The 18,640-nt window shown below is 55.5% G+C and overlaps 2 protein-coding genes across 3 annotated transcripts in view; both read left to right on the top strand.

Annotated features, from left to right (window-relative positions):
• Window positions 1-6,046: 6,046 nt before the first annotated feature.
• On the top strand, window positions 6,047-8,841 carry TNNI2 (troponin I2, fast skeletal type). The gene is made up of 5 exons (XM_072639498.1): window positions 6,047-6,130; window positions 6,424-6,552; window positions 6,983-7,072; window positions 7,298-7,474; window positions 8,375-8,841. The coding sequence occupies exons 2-5, from the start codon at window positions 6,430-6,432 to the stop codon at window positions 8,468-8,470; spliced, it is 486 nt and encodes a 161-aa protein (XP_072495599.1). The 5' UTR covers window positions 6,047-6,130; window positions 6,424-6,429; the 3' UTR covers window positions 8,471-8,841.
• Window positions 8,842-11,824: 2,983 nt separating this feature from the next.
• Window positions 11,825-18,640, top strand: part of LSP1 (lymphocyte specific protein 1) — a 59,025-nt gene continuing 52,209 nt past the window's right edge. The window contains exon 1 of one of the 2 annotated variants that reach the window (XM_072639497.1): window positions 11,825-12,035. In XM_072639497.1, the coding sequence (XP_072495598.1) occupies window positions 11,956-12,035 (80 nt within the window). In that variant the 5' untranslated portion in view covers window positions 11,825-11,955. The remainder of the gene's footprint in view (window positions 12,036-18,640) is intronic. The other variant, XM_072639495.1, reaches the window with a different exon arrangement.

The raw sequence follows: 18,640 nt of genomic DNA, 5'->3' as shown, positions 1-18,640 counted from the left end.
AACCGGCTCTCCCTCCCCAAAAAAGAGCACCAGGACCTGTTCAGTTTGATCTGCATCATTACCATTTTCTCCATTACTTTTGGAAGTCTAGACAATCAGTGAAATAACAAATCTAGTGAAACAAATGCTGCCTTTGCCACTTCCCAAATGTTTGGGATAGACATTTAAGAACCAGCTCTCCAGAGCCAGTTTGAACTGCCTCCAGGGCCCACAACCTCCCTCCAGAAGCCCTAATACTCCTTCACAAGGCCTCCAGCCATCCAGAGTCCCAGATCCCAGTGGCAGCTACCTCTCCCCGACCCCAATTCCCCACCTTTCTAGATTTCCTCAATATTCTCAGGACTCTGGCTGGTCCCAGGTCAGCCTCCAAAGCCACAGACACATCCTCCAGCCCAGTGGCCCAGCAGCCCAGTGAGGCATGTAATTCACAAGCCCCTTCTGCCTGGGGCATTTTGGTTTTTTAAATGTTTTACTGCTGCCGTTTTCTTGGTTTATCCCCCTTTTCTTTGGTGGATTAGAGAAGGGGACAAGAGGGGACAAAGACGGGAAAGAGAAGGAATGGAGGGGCTGGGTCTTAATTTCCCTGCTGGCTACCACCAGGGAGACGGGAAAAGGATTTCCAAGCTCCTTCTAAGGGCATTTCCATGACTGGCCAGTAGGTGGTAGCAGGTGAACACTCGCTAAGGATGCACTTTCCTGCTTAGCAGGGAGTGAGGGGGAGCGTCTGCTCCATCAGACATAGGTCCAGGCGCTGGCCCTTCAAGACAACCCTCTCCCAGCTCTAGGCTGGGATCCCCAAGGGACTCCTCTCAGTGCGTATGGGTGTGTGGGGCGGGGGGGACGGACTGTTCTGTCAAGACAAAGAGAGGACTCCTTGCCCCTCCCAGCTGCCCATCCCAGGATCCTCTTCACCTGAACTAAGAAACAGGGGTCTGTGAGAGCCGCCTCTCAACCTTCTCCCTGACCTTCAGTTGCTTGGGTTTGCAAAGTCATTGCCAAATCCAATGACCTTTTCTCCATCCTCTTCCCGAAATTCTCTTATCTCCAGGTTTTCCAGGAACTTCCTATCTGATCACTCCTTCCTTCTCCTGGACTGGATCCTCCTCCAGTCAGGCCTGTCACCTCAGGGCTCTCTCTGGGGCCCTCTTACCTTCTCCTGAAATGTTATCTTCCTTGGTGATCTCCTCAACTCCCCGGGATTTAACGACCATTCTCAGATCTCCTTATCTAGGCCTGACCTCTCTCCAGACCAGTCTCACATTTCAACTGCCTTTCCGGCATCGGCATCTCGGAGTGGATGTCCCAGAGACATCTTTCAACTGGAATCCATTTTTGTTCTCTCGAAGCCCCCCTCACACTCATTCCTAACTTCTCAGTTATTGGCCAGGGCCATCACCATCATCTCAATCCCTCAGACTTGCAACCTAGGAGGCATCCTGGATGCCTCCCTCTCTCTCATGCCCCAGATCTAATATAGTGCCAAGGCTTGTAGATTTCACCTCTGCAGCACCTCTGGTCGATTTCACCTCTGCAGCACCTCTGGTCGACTTCACCTCTGCAGCACCTCTGGTCGATTTCACCTCTGCAGCACCTCTGGTTGACTTCACCTCTGCAGCACCTGTGGTTGATTTCACCTCTGCAGCACCTGTGGTTGATTTCACCTCTGCAGCATCTGTCATATACATCCCCTTCTCTCCTCTTACACTGCCTTGACCATGATACAGACCTTCATTCCCCCATTCCAGAATTATTGCAATAGCTGTCAGAGGGGTTGGGGGAGGGGGATCTACCTGTCTCAAGTTTCTCCCCCCACAATCATTCCTCTACTCAGATGCCAAAGTGATTTTCTTCTAAAGCCCCACCTCTCCAAGTCTATTACATCCAGGATCAAATATAAACTCCTCTAGTGTTTAAGGCCTTTCACAATGAGCCCCCTTCCCACCTTTCTAGTCTTTTTCCCTCCACCCACCCTGTGATCCAGCCCCACTGGCCAACACTCCATCTCCTGACTCCAAGTCTTTGCATTGGCGGTCTCCTATGCCTGGAATGCCCTCCCTCCTCACTTCCACCTCCAGCAGGAGGCCTTTTCAGGCCCCTCCCACATCCCTGGAGATGACCTATGTTCTGTGTAGTTTTGCAATGCACCTAGTTATTTACCTGTTGTCTTCCCCATTAGATTATGACCTCGTTGAGGGAAGGTAACATGTGTTTGCCTTTCACTTTATCATGGTGCCTTGCACACAGTAAGTACTTAATAAAGGCTCATTGACTGTCAGTAGCCCCATGAGGAGGGTGGTCTATGGGAAAAACAAGGCTAAATTATTTTGCTGCCTTGAGGCACCCAGATGAGGTCAGAGGTGACCTGCAGAGGCAGAACTGTCCTCATGACCTGTAGGCAGTACCTTTTCTTTCAAGACACTGCTGTGGAGCCCAAGGCAGAGCCATGCCTCTCTCTGGCCCTTGGCTCTGTGCAGCCGAAAGGAGGTCTGAGTGGGACTGGGCTGAGCAGACACTATTCCAGGGTAGCTCCTCAGAAGCCCAAGGTATCTTGGGCTTGTCACAAAGTCCTAAATAGATTTACTCCTGTCCAGCCCTTCTCTTCCTTCTCTCTCTCCTCCCTCTCCCTTGATGGATCCTCTCCTTTCCTGCCTCCCTCCCCCGTCCCCCACATCTCCAGGACTCCCTAGGGAGGTCTCTGAGTCTCCGTCCCTCATTGGTCTGAGAAAGCTGCCATGCCCTTACAGAGCTAGGGCCCCCGCCCTCGACGCCCATTTATACCCCCTCCCACTAGGCCCAGCTGCTGGGACTCCATCTCGTGTCCTGACCTCTTACCATCTGCTGGGTACTTTTCAGGGAAGCTAGGTGAGCCTCTGAGGGCAGGGGTCCCTGAGGGCTGGGGTCTCTGAGGATTGGGGCAGGGCTTCCAGGGAGGAGGCAGGTGAAATTCAAGGTGGAGGCACTCTGCTGGGAACATGTTCTCTGTGGGAGGGCTCACTTTGCTCTAGCTGACTCACTGTGGGACTTCCATGGTGGTGGTGCGGAGCCCAGGACCCCCACATCCCTTTGGTTGTATCCAGAGGCTCAGGATGGAGATGAGCATTGGACCTGATTTGGAGAAATACTTTCTGGGTGGCTAGATCTCCCTCCTGAAGAAGCTGGGGATGGGGAGTGGCTGGATGGTCACTCCTCATTACTAAGGCCTGAGCAGAGCCCCCACCCCCACACCAGGAGATGGGCTGAAGGGTGGAGTCATTTTCTTCTCCCTGAAGCAAGGGGCTGAAGGGGGCCAGGTCTATAAATATCTCCTCTCCTCTAGTCTGAGAGGCCACCTGTGCTGGCCTGTCCCCTTAGTGAAGACTCAGCCCCCCACCCCCTGCAGCCTGAGTTGAGTGGAGAAGGAGTCACTCAAGGAAACAGCTGCTGCAGCAATTTGTAATCCAGCCCCCCACTCCCCACCCCAACACACAAATATCATCCCATTTTTAGAAGCACTTTCTCTGACCCCTGGGCATTTTCCAAGACCAGGTTGACCAGGGAGGAAAGGGCCCTTGGGTGGGGGTGCCAGGAACCCCTCAAACCTTTTGGGGAAGGCCTCTAGTTGGGGAGGGGACCTCATTTCCCTTTTATCTACCTCTCTCCACAGGTTCTAACATCAAGATCTCAATATGGGAGAGTGAGTATCCCTTACACTGCCCTTCCCCACCCGGTTCAGCCTTACCTGATTTTCTAGCGTTTATCCTCTAGGCCTGACTCTAACTTGTCTTCTCTCTTTCCTTGCCTCCCTTTCCTCCCTCTCTGACCAGTGAAGAGGTAAGTACCAGCTGGGGGGGGGAGGGGGGGTTGGAGGTTTGGGGATAAGCCCTGAGGCAAGGAGAGGGATGGGGATGTGGGCAGAGCAAAAGTCGCCATCTCCAGGGCTTAGAGCATTTATCTCCTCTCCCTGGGGCAGGGGGATTCTCCTGCCTTCTCTTTCTCCCCTCTTCCCCCATCTGAAATGCTCTGGCCAAGTCAGTCCTTCCCAGAAAAAGCTGGCCTAAGAATCCCCCAAACCTCCCATTCTGTCCTAGTCTGTCTGTCCTCCAGGGACAGGGACTGATTTGGAGCAATTAGAGGATGAATCCAAGATCCCACTGACTCAGTGGGTTCATGCCAAAGAAGGGAAGACAGGCGTGTGTGTGAGCCTGGGGGGCAGCAATCTGCCCTGTGGCCATGCCTACACCTATGTCTACCACCCTTAAGGAGTCTCAGACTTCCTCGGTTCAAGGTCCAGGACTTGGGGATGTGACCTAAATGGAGAGACTCCTCACTGGTTTGACCACTCCTGGGGGCATCGACGCTGGGCTGCCCCCTCAGACCCCACTCCCCATAAAAGTGTCTGGGCCTGAGGCTCAGATTCTCCCTGTACTCACTTGCCTGGCACCCACACCTGAACCCCAGAAATGCCCCCAGCTCATTCCTGATTGACTCTTACCATCTCTGGCTCCTTTCCTTCCCTATTCCAGTCTGCTCTGACCTGGCTCCCACCCCTTTCCTATCCCTGCAGCCCCCCAGGCTCAGGCTTATCCCTCTTGCTGGCACCCCCCCCACACACAGCAAGGCCTGGTCCCTGGTCAACCCTCCTTGAACTCTCTTTTCCCTCCCCCTATACACTATGCACACACACACACACAGACACACACACGCTACTCTGGTGAAACTGAGGAAGTGGTCAGGTCAAGGCGGGGAACAGGGGAAGTGAAGAAAGAGAGGCCCCCCCTCCTTCCCTCCACCTGCTCCCCCAGGGGTTCACACCCACACCTCCAGGCTCTCCCAGGAGCACTTCCAAACCCTTCCCCCATCCTCAGAAGGTCCTTCCCATGAGTGTAGAGAACAAGATGGCTACAATGTATCCTCTGCTCCCCCCCCTTTCTGACAAGGGAGGGGGGGGGAGGAGAGAAGGGAGGGGAGGAAGGTGGAGGAGAGAAGGGAGGGGAGGAAGGGGGAGGAGAGAAGGGAGGGGAGGAAAGGGGAGGAGAGAAGGGAGGGGAGGAAGGTGGAGGAGAGAAGGGAGGGGAGGAAGGGGGAGGAGAGAAGGGAGGGGAGGAAAGGGGAGGAGAGAAGGGAGGGGAGGAAGGGGGAGGAGAGAAGGGAGGGGAGGAAGGGGGAGGAGAGAAGGGAGGGGAGGAAGGTGGAGGAGAGAAGGGAGGGGAGGAAGGGGGAGGAGAGAAGGGAGGGGAGGAAGGGGGAGGAGAGAGGGGAAGGGAGGGAGGAAGGAGAGGGGAGGAAGAAAAAGAGGGGAAGGAGAGAGAGAGGGGAGGGGAGGGGAGGGACAGAGAAAGAGCCAGGGCCTGGAGGCCAGTTTAGGCTCCACTACCCTGCCTCCCACCCCACCCCACTCCCCATAATGATATAAAATTATAACAAAACCTGTAACAAAATATATCAAATTATAACCAGAAGGCTTCACCTGGCAGAGGCCTAATTCACAGATGAGGAAACAGGCTGAGGGTCACAGCTGGGGGGAGCAGGGCAGAGCTGGCACTTGGCCTCTGTTGTGGTTCCTGCTATTTGGGGAAATCTGCCTCTGGGGCTGAGAGAGTCCCAGGGTTCACCTCCCAGCTCGTGTGACCCTGACTGGGCCAGTTGCCTCACCTCTATCTGCCTCGGCGTCCTCATCTGTAGAATGGGGATAGTTACTCTGAGGGTGTTAAGCAATGGTGTCTGGTGTCGAGCTCGAGTGGAAAAGGAGACAACTGTCCAGGGTGCCTGTGGGCTGCACGCTGATGCAAGAATTTGCACCATAATATTATTTATATGTTCTTGAAGTTTTACTAAGTTTGTTAAATATTCCCAGTCCCACGTTAGCCTGGTCCTCAGCGGGGACCTGGGCTCTGTATTTGACATCCCTGGTGTAACAGCTCTAAAAACCCTCTCGACATGACAGAGATTATCATGAAGATTCTGCAAAAGACTCTGGACCTAGCTTTTCCCTTTCTGCAAAATGGGAGAGAAGCAGGCCCTATGTCTGCCTGGCAGAGGCTGGATTGGGGAAATACGGAAGGAGGTGGGCAGGACACAGGCCTAACCTGTTTCCCTCTGCCCTCTGCAGAAAAGGAACCGAGCCATCACGGCCCGCAGGCAGCACCTGAAGGTATGGTCCTGAGGGGCTCCTCTTGGGGAGGGGGGATATCTGAAGCCTGGAGGTAGGGAGAGATGAAAGGGCCCCAAAAGAAGGACCAAAGAATAAGGATGAGTGAGGGGCAATGATGCTTCCATGAGTAGCCTGTAGCTGAGTTTCCAAATGGGCTGTTCTGGACCCTGAAAGGGCTGGGGGACCTTTGGGGCCTGTCAGGGGTGAGGGGCCCTGCTGCCCTGGGGGTAGCCTCCAGCGGTCCCTGCCCCACTCACAGTCTCCCCATCTTTCTTGGGGTCTGCCCCTCCCAGAGTGTCATGCTCCAGATAGCTGCCACTGAGCTGGAGAAAGAGGAGGCCCGCCGGGAATCTGAGAAGGCCAACTACCTGTCTGAGCATTGCCCACCCTTGCACCTGCCAGGGTCTATGTCTGAAGTGCAGGTAAGAGGGACCAGACTGTTGTCCTCTGCCCTCTGCCCTCTCTGGTGTGGCTTGCTTACTGCCAGGATATGGGATTGGGGACCGGGACACCCCAGGGATTCCCTTCCTGGCTCTGGGCCCCAGAACCCCACCACATCCTCCCTAGTGAGTGCCCCCACCTCCAGCCTGTGTAGGTCTACCTTCCAGGACAGAATCGAGGTGCCCCTCCTGGGTCACCTCTACAGGGATGAGAGGTGCCCAGAATCCCATTCATCAGTCCAGCCCTCCCGTATCTCCTCCACACCATCCCCAGCAACTGGGGGCATCCAGCTACCCCTGCCTAAAGCCCTTGCAAGGCTTCTCTTCTCCATGCTGGACAGCTCCAGCCTGGCCCCAGGCATCAGGCTGGGCTGAAAGCCATTGACCCAGACCTCCCAACCCCCACCCCCAGGACCTCTGCCGGCAGCTCCACGCCAAGGTCGATGCAGCTGAAGAGGAGAAGTATGACATGGAAATGAAGGTTCAGAAAAGCACTAAGGAGGTGTGTGGAAGGCCCGGGGGCCCTGCCCCAGCCCCTGCTGTTGGTCCTGGGCCCACTTGTTCAGGCTAGCTCCTGCCCAACTCTGGTGGGTGCCTGGACCTGCCCCTTCTCCTTCCCTACTCTGTCCTGGGGGGGGTACAGATGGGAGAAGCCTTCGGGAAGAAGAACCTCAGGGAGCCAGGTCTGGGGTTGGGAGGGACGTGGCCTTCCCCTACCTCCCTGCAGCTGGAAGACATGAACCAGAAACTCTTTGACCTTCGGGGCAAGTTCAAGAGGCCTCCTCTGAGGAGGGTGCGGATGTCCGCCGATGCCATGCTGAAGGCCCTGCTGGGCTCCAAGCACAAGGTGTGTATGGACCTGAGAGCCAACCTGAAGCAAGTGAAGAAAGAGGACACTGAGAAGGTAAGAGGGGGAGGGGAGCGCCCCTCCCCCCAGCATTCAGCCCTCCTCCCTCCTCCCTCCATTCTCCTCTCCCTCCTTCCTCCCCCTCCTCCCTCAGCCCTCATGGTCCACTGCCCACTCTTCCTTCCCTTGAGCTGCTCACACCCACCCACCCTCCATGGCACTGGTGTCAGACCAAGCACAGTTTTCCTGGCTGTAGGTGAGATTAGGCCTGTTTCACACTCAAGGAAATGGAAACAGAGGGGTTGAGGCATTTGCCCACAGCCACAGCCACAGAAGTGGTGGATCTGGGACTTGGAGCCATAAGCCACGTGTGTGCTGGGGGTCCTGGGGACCAGATGACTTCTGCTGTCCAGGAATAACCATTCCCAACTCTGGGAAAGGGGCTCAGCCTCCAGCTCAGGCCAGCTCTGGGCACCAGCTCTGGGTACCAGCTGAGCCTGAGGCTCCCAAGCTTTAGGAAGTACCTCACCCCTGCCAGAGGAAGGTGATGGTGAAGGGGACACGCCACAGACCTTACACAGGCTCTCCCTTAGATCTCTCACTTTTAGGCCCTGAATACTAGGGGGGCATCTTGCTCCCCACAAGGTCTGATCCCTCCCAGATGGCTCCCAGCTCCCATCTCCCTAACTTTGTAAAGTACTCCTATCTCTGTCAGCCTGAGGAATCTGGGGGGAGGGAGAAGGGAGAATCCAGGAGGAGGCCCAGGGAGACCCAAGGCACTAGTGGGACCAGGTCTAGCTGACTGCTGTCCCCCCAAGATAGGTCTGCTTTTTCTTGGTTCTCAGGAGCATATTGCTCCAGAGGATATCGCTGAGGTCAAAGCCCCCGCTGTGGCTGGGCTGGGCTAGGGACAGCAGGAGGAGAGTGCCTCTGAGCCTCATCTGTTATCACCTCCAGGAAAGGGACCTTCGTGATGTGGGTGACTGGAGGAAGAACATTGAAGAAAAGTCTGGAATGGAGGGCAGAAAGAAGATGTTTGAGACTGAATCCTAGACCTTCCTGCTTGCCTGCCTGCAGCTGCCTGCTTGCCCGCCTGCAGCTTCCTGCTTGCCTACTTGCCTGCCCACTCACCCGCCCATCTCCCAGGCCTCCTCACTCCTACCCCAGTCCTATGTATTCCAGGCCCATCTCTTACTCCTTTGCCAATGCCAGCCCCTCAGAACCTGGCTCCTTGCCCTGCCTGTGGCCCCAAGGACCCCTGCACAGACTCAGCTCTGCTTGGCTGCACTTTTCCAAAGGGCCCAAGTGAGTGAGAGGGGATGGAAAGAGAAGCAGAAGTCAGTCCCTGCACCCAGGTGTGCAGTAGGGTGGGGGCCCACCCTCTCCAGAAACTTTAGCCATGTAAATAAAGCTTTGGAAGTCCAGCTGGTCTGTCTGTCCCTTCCCTCTCACTGGTCACAGCAAGCATCCATGGACCTCAGGGATGTCCAAAGTTTCCCTGGGGCAATCAATCATCACACAGAATCACATTATGTATGGAGAAACTGAGACCTGGAAGGGCAGGCCTTCTCCAAAGTCACATTCTAAGTTAGTGACTCAGACTTACTGAGTCTCAGACCTGGGTTCCTTCCACTGCTGGCTTTGGCTAGATGGCCAGATAGCCACGGCCAACCTCCATCATGTTTTTAAAGCCTGGATCTCTGGCAGCTCACTGGTTAGCAGGTGCAATCAGTGAGGGCACCTTGGAGGTTACTGATTGGCTGGTGAAACTGGCCCCTCCCCATGTTTGGCTGCTCATATCTTTTCAGAGTCAAATACTACTGGTTGCTCTGTGGGGTCCGAAGGCAGGAAAACGGCCCCTATGGTCCTGCTGCCCGCTCCTAGCCTGGTAATGGGGTTTTGGCTCTAGGAGAACCCTGTGTTCTCTCTCCTTCCCCTGGGTGCCAACAACAGAGCCAGGACTGCAAAGGCAAAGCTGGGGATCCTGGCTCTTAAAGAACATTTGTTGTGGGGAAAGGGGAAGAGACAAAGATTAGAGCTCAGTACATTGCACTCTTCATCTCCACTGAACCCAGGCACTCGCCTTGGGTGGCAGGGGAAGCCAAGATCCAGCAAGGTGGGGGGATGGGGCCAGACGAGCAGGGGTATTATCCAGGGCAGTCTTGTCAAGGGCTTCCTCACTGCCCCCTGGCGCCCACATCTGCCCTGCTGAGCAAGCAGACCTGCTACTTAGGTACTGCCCAGCTGGGCAAGGGAGGGTGGCCTTGGAGGAGATCAGTCAGTCCCAGAGTGTTGTTGACTCTGTCAGGCCCATGGGAGGACCCTTTCTTAGTTAACTGGCTCTTCCTTCACCTGCCCCAATCATTCTCCCTCTATCCTTTCTGTTGAGTCTGTGAATTCTGCCCTCCCTAAGAGATCTTGGAAAGGCCCCTTCTCTTCTCTTCCCCTGCCTTCTGCCCAGCATAGGCCCTTATCCTCTCACACCTGGGTCTGCTTGCCTCAGTCTCTCCCCTCCAATCTGTCCTCCTGTTTAGCCTCCAAGCTGATTTTCCTAAATCTCCTATCACTGCCCCCGTTTCCACTCCCCAAGCCCTGTGGCTCTCTGTCACCCCCAAAACGCTCTGCCCCTAATGGCTCCAGCCTGTCCCCTCCTCCCTCCCAACATACCACCCCCTGGCGGCTCCACAAACAAGACCCTCCATTTCTCAGCTCCGTCAGAGGCCTCCATCCAAGGGCCAGACCTGGCTCGCTCTCCCCTTCTCAGTCTCTTGGCTCCCCTGCTCCCTTCAGGGCCCTCTGTTGATTTCGCTCCATCTCCCTTGTCCAGTGTGTTTGTCCAGGGTGGTTTGCACACCATCTTCCCATCAGACTGGCAGGGACTGGTCTTTGCCTTTCTTTGTATGCTCTGCACTTGGCACAGTCCCTAGCACATGCTCATCAATGCCTGTTGCCTGCCTGGCAGAGAAGTCAGTCCATGCCACAGGCCCATTTTGGGGCTAGAGGCCTCAGCCTCCTTTTCCCCGCTTCTTAGCTTCTAGAGCTACACGTCACTCACTTTTTTCCGAGCCAGGAGCCCTGACCTCCACTCTTCCCTTCCTTCACTCGGGAATTGCCTGGTGCTCAGATTGACAAAGAGGTGGCCCCCAGGCTTCCTGGCCCATTGACAACAAGAGGCTGAAGCGCAGGCCAGAGATGAAGACCAGGGGGTCTAGTGGGCCACCAGCTCATTGGGAGGCTGCACTCGAGGTCGAGGCAACCTGAAGGCATGAGACACTGCCTAGCGGGGTGGTCAGGCACTCAAGAAGGGCTGGGTTTAAAACCTGCCTCAAACACTTGTTAACGGTGTCACCCAGGAGGCTACGGAGCCTACCTTAGCCTCTGGCATCTCTGGGTTGTGAAAAACACTAGTCTTTGTTCTGGCCACCGATCCGAAGCCCTGGGCTTCCTTCGGGCCTGCTGGGTGGGTCCCGAGCCTCACACCCTTGGGGCTTGTCTCTGGGGACAGGGCTCCAGGGGGAGGAGCCTGGATTTCAGGCCAGATTTTGTTTTTCTGGGTGACGGGTGCAGTTGGAACAATAAGAATTCTAAAGGGTTTTCTGTCTGTTCCTTCAGTGGAGGCTGGGAGTGGTGTTGGGGGCTGGGCTATGGAGAAGACTCCAAGGTCACGGATTCCAACAAGGTGAATCCCACCCTGGGGGAAGAAGGAGGTGCTCAATGTAGGTCATGCAGGAGCAGGCCAGGTCAGGACCTGGGGAAGAAGGAGGGGCAGTCATAGAATGAGGCCCCACAATGAGCCCAGTCTGAACCAGAACCTCAACTAGATCCTCCCTGAGCTCAATTCTGGAGATCTCCAGGAACAGGGAGCTCACAACCCCCTACCTACACCTGTCCCTGGGGCCTGGAACACCGGCAACAATCTTCTCCTGTCCAGACTCCACATCTCCACCTTCCCCTGACTTCCACATGTTGAACACTCAAGGCAAGGGAAGGCAGGACTCTCTTAGGAGGAGGGGGGCTTTCCGAAACTCTCCCCAAGTGGTACCAGCACTAGGGCTCCCCTTCTCCATCCCAGCTGTGCTTCCAGGGGGAGCTCTCAGGCTGGGGGCCTGGCTAGCCCCTAGAGCTCTGACTGCACCAATGGATGAGCCATGGGGCCGAGTCCAGAGGAAACTGGGCATCCCTTGGCCCTCCTCCAGCCAGGACATGACTACCTCCAAGACGCTTGCTCAACACTTCCTGGAGGGTGTGAGGTTTTTCTTCACAATATTATTCTGTTGGGGTTTTTTTTTGAGTCAATTTTCAAAAAGAACCAAACAACCCCCTCCCCGCCCCCCAACCACCCCTGCCAAACCTCATACTACACCAGCGGAAGGAGGAAGTAAGACTGTCCTGAGGAGTGACACCCGCCCCTTAAGTGGGAGCCCACAGGCCCACACACACCTGCACACACGCACACGCACGCACACACACACGCATACACACACACACACACCACAACCACCACCACCCAGGAGGTCCACGAACACAGGCCAGGACCAATGGCAGAGGCAGAGATGGACCAGGACCCAACAGATTTTGGCCCTGAGGAGGAACAACAGCCACTGGTGGACACTGCTGGGTAAGGAAGGCCTGGGTGGCCGGCCCCAGCATTCTCCAGAGCTGGAGAGCTGGGGGTGCTCCCACCCCACCTCCCTGAGATGCACCTCTGGGCTGAGGGCCCAATTCTGGTTCTGGTTGTGGGTGACCCTGTGTGCGTCTTGGTCCCTCTGAGAAGGTTTCTCGTAAAATAAGGGGGTTGGACTAGGGGGCCTCTGGCTCCTGCCAGTTCTCAGTCTCTGACCCATGACTTGAGGAAGTGCTGGCCCAGCCACCCCCGAGTGGCCTTTCTTCTTCCCTTCTACCCAGCTTCTCTGGTCAAAGAAGGGCCAGGCATGGATGCCCTGGAAAGGAGACTTGGGGGGTGGGGAGAGGGAGTAAATGTCTTCAGGGCCCAGGAGGCTCTGGTGTGGAGGAGAGAACAGACTTGTGGTCCTTGGCTCCCAACAGCAATCATGGGAAGAACGATTGGGCTATCCCAGTGAGGAGGAGGTTTCCCTAGGAGGGAGCAAGAGGCTTGTGTGGGAGGCACCTGGGCTGCCTCACTGTGGCCCCTTCCCACTCCAACCTTAGGTGATTCGGATGCTTTAATGGTGAATCTTTGGAGATGGTGATTGGCCTTGGGTGGGCTTCCTGGGATCCTGGGATGCCCTTCTGGGCCTATAGGGGTCAAGGGAAGGATAGGAGCATCTCTGTAGCATCTAGTAGGTGCCAGCATTGTGCCAAGCACTTTTTCTTATTTTATACTTCAGGAGACTGAGGCACACAGGAGTTAAGTGACTTGACCAGGGTTACGCAGATTTATACTCAGGGCTTACTGACTCCTGACCTACAGCCAGGGGGTTGTACTCTCAAGAAAGAGGAAGGTAGGAAGGGGAGGAGAGCCCTGAAACATGGCTCCCACATCCTGGCCTCCTGAGGACAGACTAGTCTGGCTCTGAGGTCTGGGGCCTTGGTTAGGAAAGAATGAGGTCCACTGTTAGGCAGTCAGAACAATGTGGCCTGAGGGGTATGGGGAGGAAAGGTGGAACTGGGGGCTTCAAGAGAAGGAATCAGATCCCCCTACCCCCACATGAGGTCTGGGAAGCGTCTGGCAGAGATTCCCCTGCCCAGCTCTGGGGTGTCTCCTCAAGGAGAGGGCCAGGGAAGCCTGGGGATGGCAGGAGGCAGAGCTGGCTGCTGGGGGGGTGTAGTTCCTCTTACTATTTCATCCCCACCCCCCCAAAAGAGGTCCAGGAAGCATCTGGCAGAGGATTCCCCTCCCCAGCTCTGGGGTGTCTCCCCAAGGAGAGGGCCAGGCTGGAGCCTGGGGATGACTGGAGGCAGAGCTGGCTGCTGGGGAGCGGGGGCGGGGGTTTAGTTCCTCTTACTATTTCCTTCTCTTTACTATTTCTACCCCATGCCAGGGCAGGGGCTAGTCTCTCCCACATCCCTCTGTGGGCATCTCAGCCCCTACTTTTCCAGTTCTGCTCTATTCTAATGCCAGGGTCAGTCCAGGCCTTGGATGCCCAGCCTCGCCTTGGCCCCCTGGCCTGGGCTGGTGGAGGCCAGGACTGATTCCTGTGACCTCCTAATCCAGCACAAATGGGCTAATTATTAGTGTCCTGTGGCTTTGCTTCCACATTGGTGGCCAGCCCTGGCACCCTAGGAACCTGAGCTAACCCATTGCTCTGCCCTATCTATCCATGTTACAGAGGTGAAGACTGAGGCAACCTAGATTGGGGAAGGGCTTAGCCTAAGGTCCCAAAGTCCTGACTCCAAACCCTGCTGCTTCAGAGAGCTGAATGGGAGTAGGGGGTGGGGAGGAAGCCAATCTACTCTGTGAAACAAGGACCAACAGCCTAGGGCAACTGACTATATTTCTGGAGTAAACTGTCACTGCTGGAGATGGATGCTTGAGGAAGGAAGAGATTAGCATGGGTTGGTGTGGTACAGGTTCTAGGTAGGGCTTCTGTGGGATCTTGGAGGGTGGATGGGAACACCATAGGAAAGCATGAAGGGGTGGTGGGACTGGCCAAGAATGAACCCAGCTGGAGGGCTGAGGGGCTATGTGGGCAAGGAACTGTCTTCGCTGTAGCTGATGGTGCTGGCGGAGCACAGGAGAAAGAAAGCTGTAGAACTTGGGGTGGGGGGTGACTGGAAGACCCTGAATGCCAGGCTGAGGCTTTGAGACTGTATCTTGGGTACTGACCTAGTCACTGGTCTGAATGTTTCTGGAAGTGTAGATACACCTTCCCCTTGCTTTGGGAAGCAGGCTATCTGAAGAGGGTCTGCTGTGGCCTGCAGGGCTGGGGAGGGGTAGGAGCTCTAGATGCCAGGGAAGGAAGGATGTTCGTAAAGTCCTGTCCCCTGACCCCTGGTCATTCGAAGCCCTACTTATCTGTGAGGAGGCTGAGACTCCCAACTCCCAGAGGGAAATTATCGAAGCTGAAGGGTCTGAGGTTCAGGGGGAGCCCTGGGAAGTATGGGAGCTGGAGGGGCACTATTCCCCAGGCCCCAGGGACAGGCCTTCCTTTCTTGACTTAGAGTACAGTTGTGGTTGAGCAGAATGTAAATACCTTGAGGAAGGACAGAGCCATGGTGCCTAGCACAGGCTCAGCCTGTGCTGAGCCTTCCCTGACAGTGTTCAGGGAATGGAGCCTCAGTCTCCTGGTCTGCACAGAATGCTCAGAGGCCATGCCAGGGGCTCAGGGACAGCACATAGGCCAGCCTCAGCCAGCAACACCTGCCCTCTGGAGCCTGAGCTCTCCGGACAGCTGCTTGGGGGTCCCTCCCCCTGCCCAAGATGGAGCCTGGCGTCACCCCAGCAGGCATTTCGTGACAGCCGTCTTGTCCCCAATGTCCTCGTCCTTCTCAGGCCCATGTATTGCCCATGAATGGACATGGGCCCAGGCAGGGGGCACAGCCCTCCCCTAGTCCTTCCTCCTTGGCATCTTCCTTATCCCCCCTTTCAGCTGTTGTGAATTCCCCAGATCCCTAGGTGAGCCAGCAGCTCCCATCCAAAGTGGGCCTGTTGCTAAGGGGACTGGGAGCCAGGGGAAGGAGAAGGGGCTGAGACACTGATCCCTCTGAAGCGTCACCAGGCTTCTTGCAAAGCTGATTCCAGGAGGTCGAGGGGGGAGCCAGAGGAAGGAATGTCATTGGGTGCACCTGTGCTCCTTCCATCAAGAAGATGGGGCCCAGGCAGGGCGTGCAGGGGGTGCCTTGCCTGAATTGTTTCCAGCTAGCTAGGATGTGTACAGACTAGACATTTGGGGAGATTTCCCCCAGGAACCTCAAAGGGGACAAGAAACAAGAGAGAGAGGAGAGGGAAGGGGAGAGGGACAGAGACTCCAAGCAGCCCCCAGGTGCTGACGTCACCCACCGTGCCCTCCAAAATGCAGAACTGAGACAGGCAGGCTTTCACAATGAAGCAGACATCCAGACATTCACCTAGAGAAATGGGATTTTTCAAAGCCTCTGTCAGGTGGAAGTGAGTGGAAAATTCCCCACAGTGGGTGGGACTGTCTTAACCACGGCCTCCACTAGCAGTCCTGCATTCCCAGGCTCAGCAGAACAGAGCTGAGGCAGAAAATATGTCTGACCTAGGGAGAATCTGCGAATACAGAAAGAATGCATCAACCTGTGTGAGAAAAGGCTCTTTTCCTCTACTCAACTTCACCCTGCCTCCTCAAGACTTCTCAGTCCTAGAAACACCCCAGGCTCTTCCTAGAGTCCAAGACTTGCCCCATGCCTCCCTCCGTGGGAACAAGATGCTTCCTCCCCTCTTCACCCCAACTCTCAGGCAGACGCAGTGGGAATGTAGAAGGGAATGCTGGAGGAGGCTGGGAGCCTGAGTTCAGGCTCTGCCAACAGTACCTGTGTGACCTTGGACAAGTCACTAGCCTCTTGGAACTCAAGGACCCTCCATGTAAAACAAAGGGGCTGAACAAGGTATCTCTGAGGTCCCTAAATCTTCCTGGCTTGAAATCTTTGGGCTCTATTTCTTCCAGACCAAATGCAGACTGGGAGAGGGGGCCATCACTCAGTCCTTCACCATGGGCCTCCTGCTTTCATAAGCCCTGGGCATTCTCCATGAAGAACTATCCCCAGACCAATGATCCCATTGAGAAAAGGCTAGAATGCGTGGCCAAATCTATAAGGAGAAAAGGAAAAGGGGTGAAAGTAAAATCTTGCCTTTGGGCTCCAATACCAACCACACTAGCAAGCATGTAGGAGATGGCTAGGCAGCAGTTTATCTGACAAGGAGCTAGAGGTGTGAGTGGACCACAAGCTCAATAGGAGTCAACTGCATGATATGGCAACCAATGCATCTTTGATTGCATTAAGAGAGAAGGGGATAGAATATAGGACTAAAGAGGTGAGAGTGCCAAAGACCTCTGCTCTCCAAAGAAGGGCCTGGAATCCCCAGCATGAATGCTGGACTTCTATGATCCAGACTCAGCTTAGGGAGCTGCCTCCTCCGAGAAGCCTTCCTTGATTGCCCCAGGGGGATGGCTCTAGCTCTTTGCTATCTGACTCTCCCTCTCTCTCTCCTCCAGTCACTTTGCCCTGGCTTCCCCCAGCCCTGGTGGGCTACAAGCCTTTTCTCTCTGCAACCCCAGCCTAGGGAACAGGGTCCTGGGCAGAGCAACAATCTAAGGGTGTTGGTTGAATTGGAGATCAGAAATTGGGGGGAAGTTGGAGAGACTCTGGTTCAACAATCTTGTTTTATAGAAGGAAAGACAGGCTCAAATTGGGAAAGAGATTTTCTTGAGTTCTATAGCTTTAGCCCAAAGGGACTCTAAGCTCCGATGCCCTGGGCCCCTGTGGTCTGGTGACAGAGACAGTTAAACCTGTAGGATTGGGAGGGTGGCATGTCTGGGGAGGGAGCTTCCCCAGCCTCCCTCCCCAAGAGTGACCCATTTGACACCTTCCAGACAGCCTATTTCCGGGCTCCTGTCCCGAATTTCCTCTATTCTGCTTCCCAGTAGGGCTCCCCCCGCCCTAGGACTGGGCCATACCCCTCACCCCAATTCCTCTTGCCATTAAGGCTCCGATGTCCCTTTCTACCACCAGAGGGCTCGCTCTCCTCATAACTGATTGCCCCGATGCCCTGGAGAGACTATCTCTCTGCATGTCTCTCATTGCCACAAGGTGCAGCCAGAGCTAGGAGGGACCTCAGGAGTGCCCAATCCCAGTGGTCCCTCCATGGCCACCCTAGAGTCCAAGTGTGTGTGTGTGTGTGTGTGTGTGTGTGTGTGTGTGTGTGTGTGACTGTGTCAGTGTGTGGGAGGCTTTACATTTTACCACTTCAAGTCACTGGCTTCTTGTCCTCCCCTCTCTGGGGGAAGATTCTGGCTCTGGGATTGTCAAAAACCATCTCCATCACCCTTAGCTAGTGGGTGCTGTCCCTCAGGTCTTTGGGCAGCCCCAGGCCAAAGAGCACAGGGTGGGGGGGATTCCCTGGCCAAAGAGAAGGGCGGGTAAGGGGGTGAAGGAAGAGGAGGGGGATCTCCAGGCCAAGGAGCATGGTGTGGAGGCAGTGAAAGGATTGTCTGCTCCTAGAAGGAAGAGAGACCCAGCTAGGGCAAAGAGGTCTCCCAAGCAGTGTGAAGGGAGGGAGGAGGAGGCAGCCCCACCCCCCACCCCCAGGGTCCCCAGGGGAGTAGAGCCGGGAAATGCAATCAGCAGTCATGGCGATTCTGTGGAGTGTTTGCTATTCCTGGGCAAGGATTCAGAAGGGAAGATGAGCTCCCTGAGGGCAGGCTTTGTCTTTAGCCTTTCTGTATCTCCAGACTGTATCTGTATCTGTGTATCTCCTCTATATCTTCAGACTCAGCAGCGTCTGGCACATTTTCAGTTGTGTCTGACTGTCCATGGCTCTAGCTGGGTTTTCTTGGCAGTTTGCCATTTCCTTCTCCAGCTCATTTTACAGATAATGAAACTGAGGCAAACAGAGTGAAGGGACTTGCCCAGGGACACACAGCTAGTAAGGGTCTGAGACCTGCTTTGAACTCAAGAAGATGAGCCTTCCTGCCTCCAGGCCCTCTGTCTCCATCCGCTATGGTGCCACCTAGCTACCCGCTGGCACATATCAGGGCTCTCATATGTGCCAGTTGACTGACTGACTGATGGAATTACTGGAGCCCAAAGTGTGGTTATTGATGGTTCTGTAGCAGGCCAATTAGCAGGAGGACAGAGTTGGGATTTAGGGAGGTCCTGACTGCCAGAGCTCAGAGCCCAACCCAGTAGATGGAGTCTGATCTGCACCACATCTGCTTGGCTTCAGAAAACTGGCCTCAGCTGTGAGCCTTGAGGGACTTCATCTCCAGGGGGCTGACGGAGCAGAGACAACCAGGGGGACTCTGTACCTCAGGCTACCAATGAAGGAAAAGGCAACCCAGGGGCGTCAACAATCCTGGACCAGCGGACCCTCTGCTCCAGCAGCTGGATGCCCCGATGGTGGGGGCCCTCAGAAGGTACCCCAGGGCAGCCAATCCACCCCCCCAACCCCCCCCCCTCCCCCACCCAGACTACTCTTCCTGGCTGTTACAAAGTTAACTGAGAGAGGAAAGACAAGACAGCCTGGAGTCCCTGGGGTCCAGGGGCTCATTATTTATGGGCTATTACCCAAAAAGCCTTGGG

This window comes from Notamacropus eugenii, chromosome 2 (assembly GCF_028372415.1).
Source record: "Notamacropus eugenii isolate mMacEug1 chromosome 2, mMacEug1.pri_v2, whole genome shotgun sequence".
Taxonomy (NCBI): Eukaryota; Metazoa; Chordata; class Mammalia; order Diprotodontia; family Macropodidae; genus Notamacropus; species Notamacropus eugenii.
The sequence above is the reverse complement of the archived record's forward strand: the minus strand, read 5'-3'. Positions and strand labels throughout refer to the sequence as shown.

What these genes read in the sequence shown, in the direction of transcription:
- TNNI2 (XM_072639498.1), top strand. Translation starts at nt 6,430, where the DNA reads ATGCTCCAGATAGCTGCCACTGAGCTGGAGAAAGAGGAGGCCCGCCGG. An exon ending in TTCAGAAAAGCACTAAGGAG is followed by an intron (nt 7,073 to 7,297) that starts GTGTGTGGAAGG and finishes ACCTCCCTGCAG; the next exon opens with CTGGAAGACATGAACCAGAA. An exon ending in AGAAAGAGGACACTGAGAAG is followed by an intron (nt 7,475 to 8,374) that starts GTAAGAGGGGGA and finishes TATCACCTCCAG; the next exon opens with GAAAGGGACCTTCGTGATGT.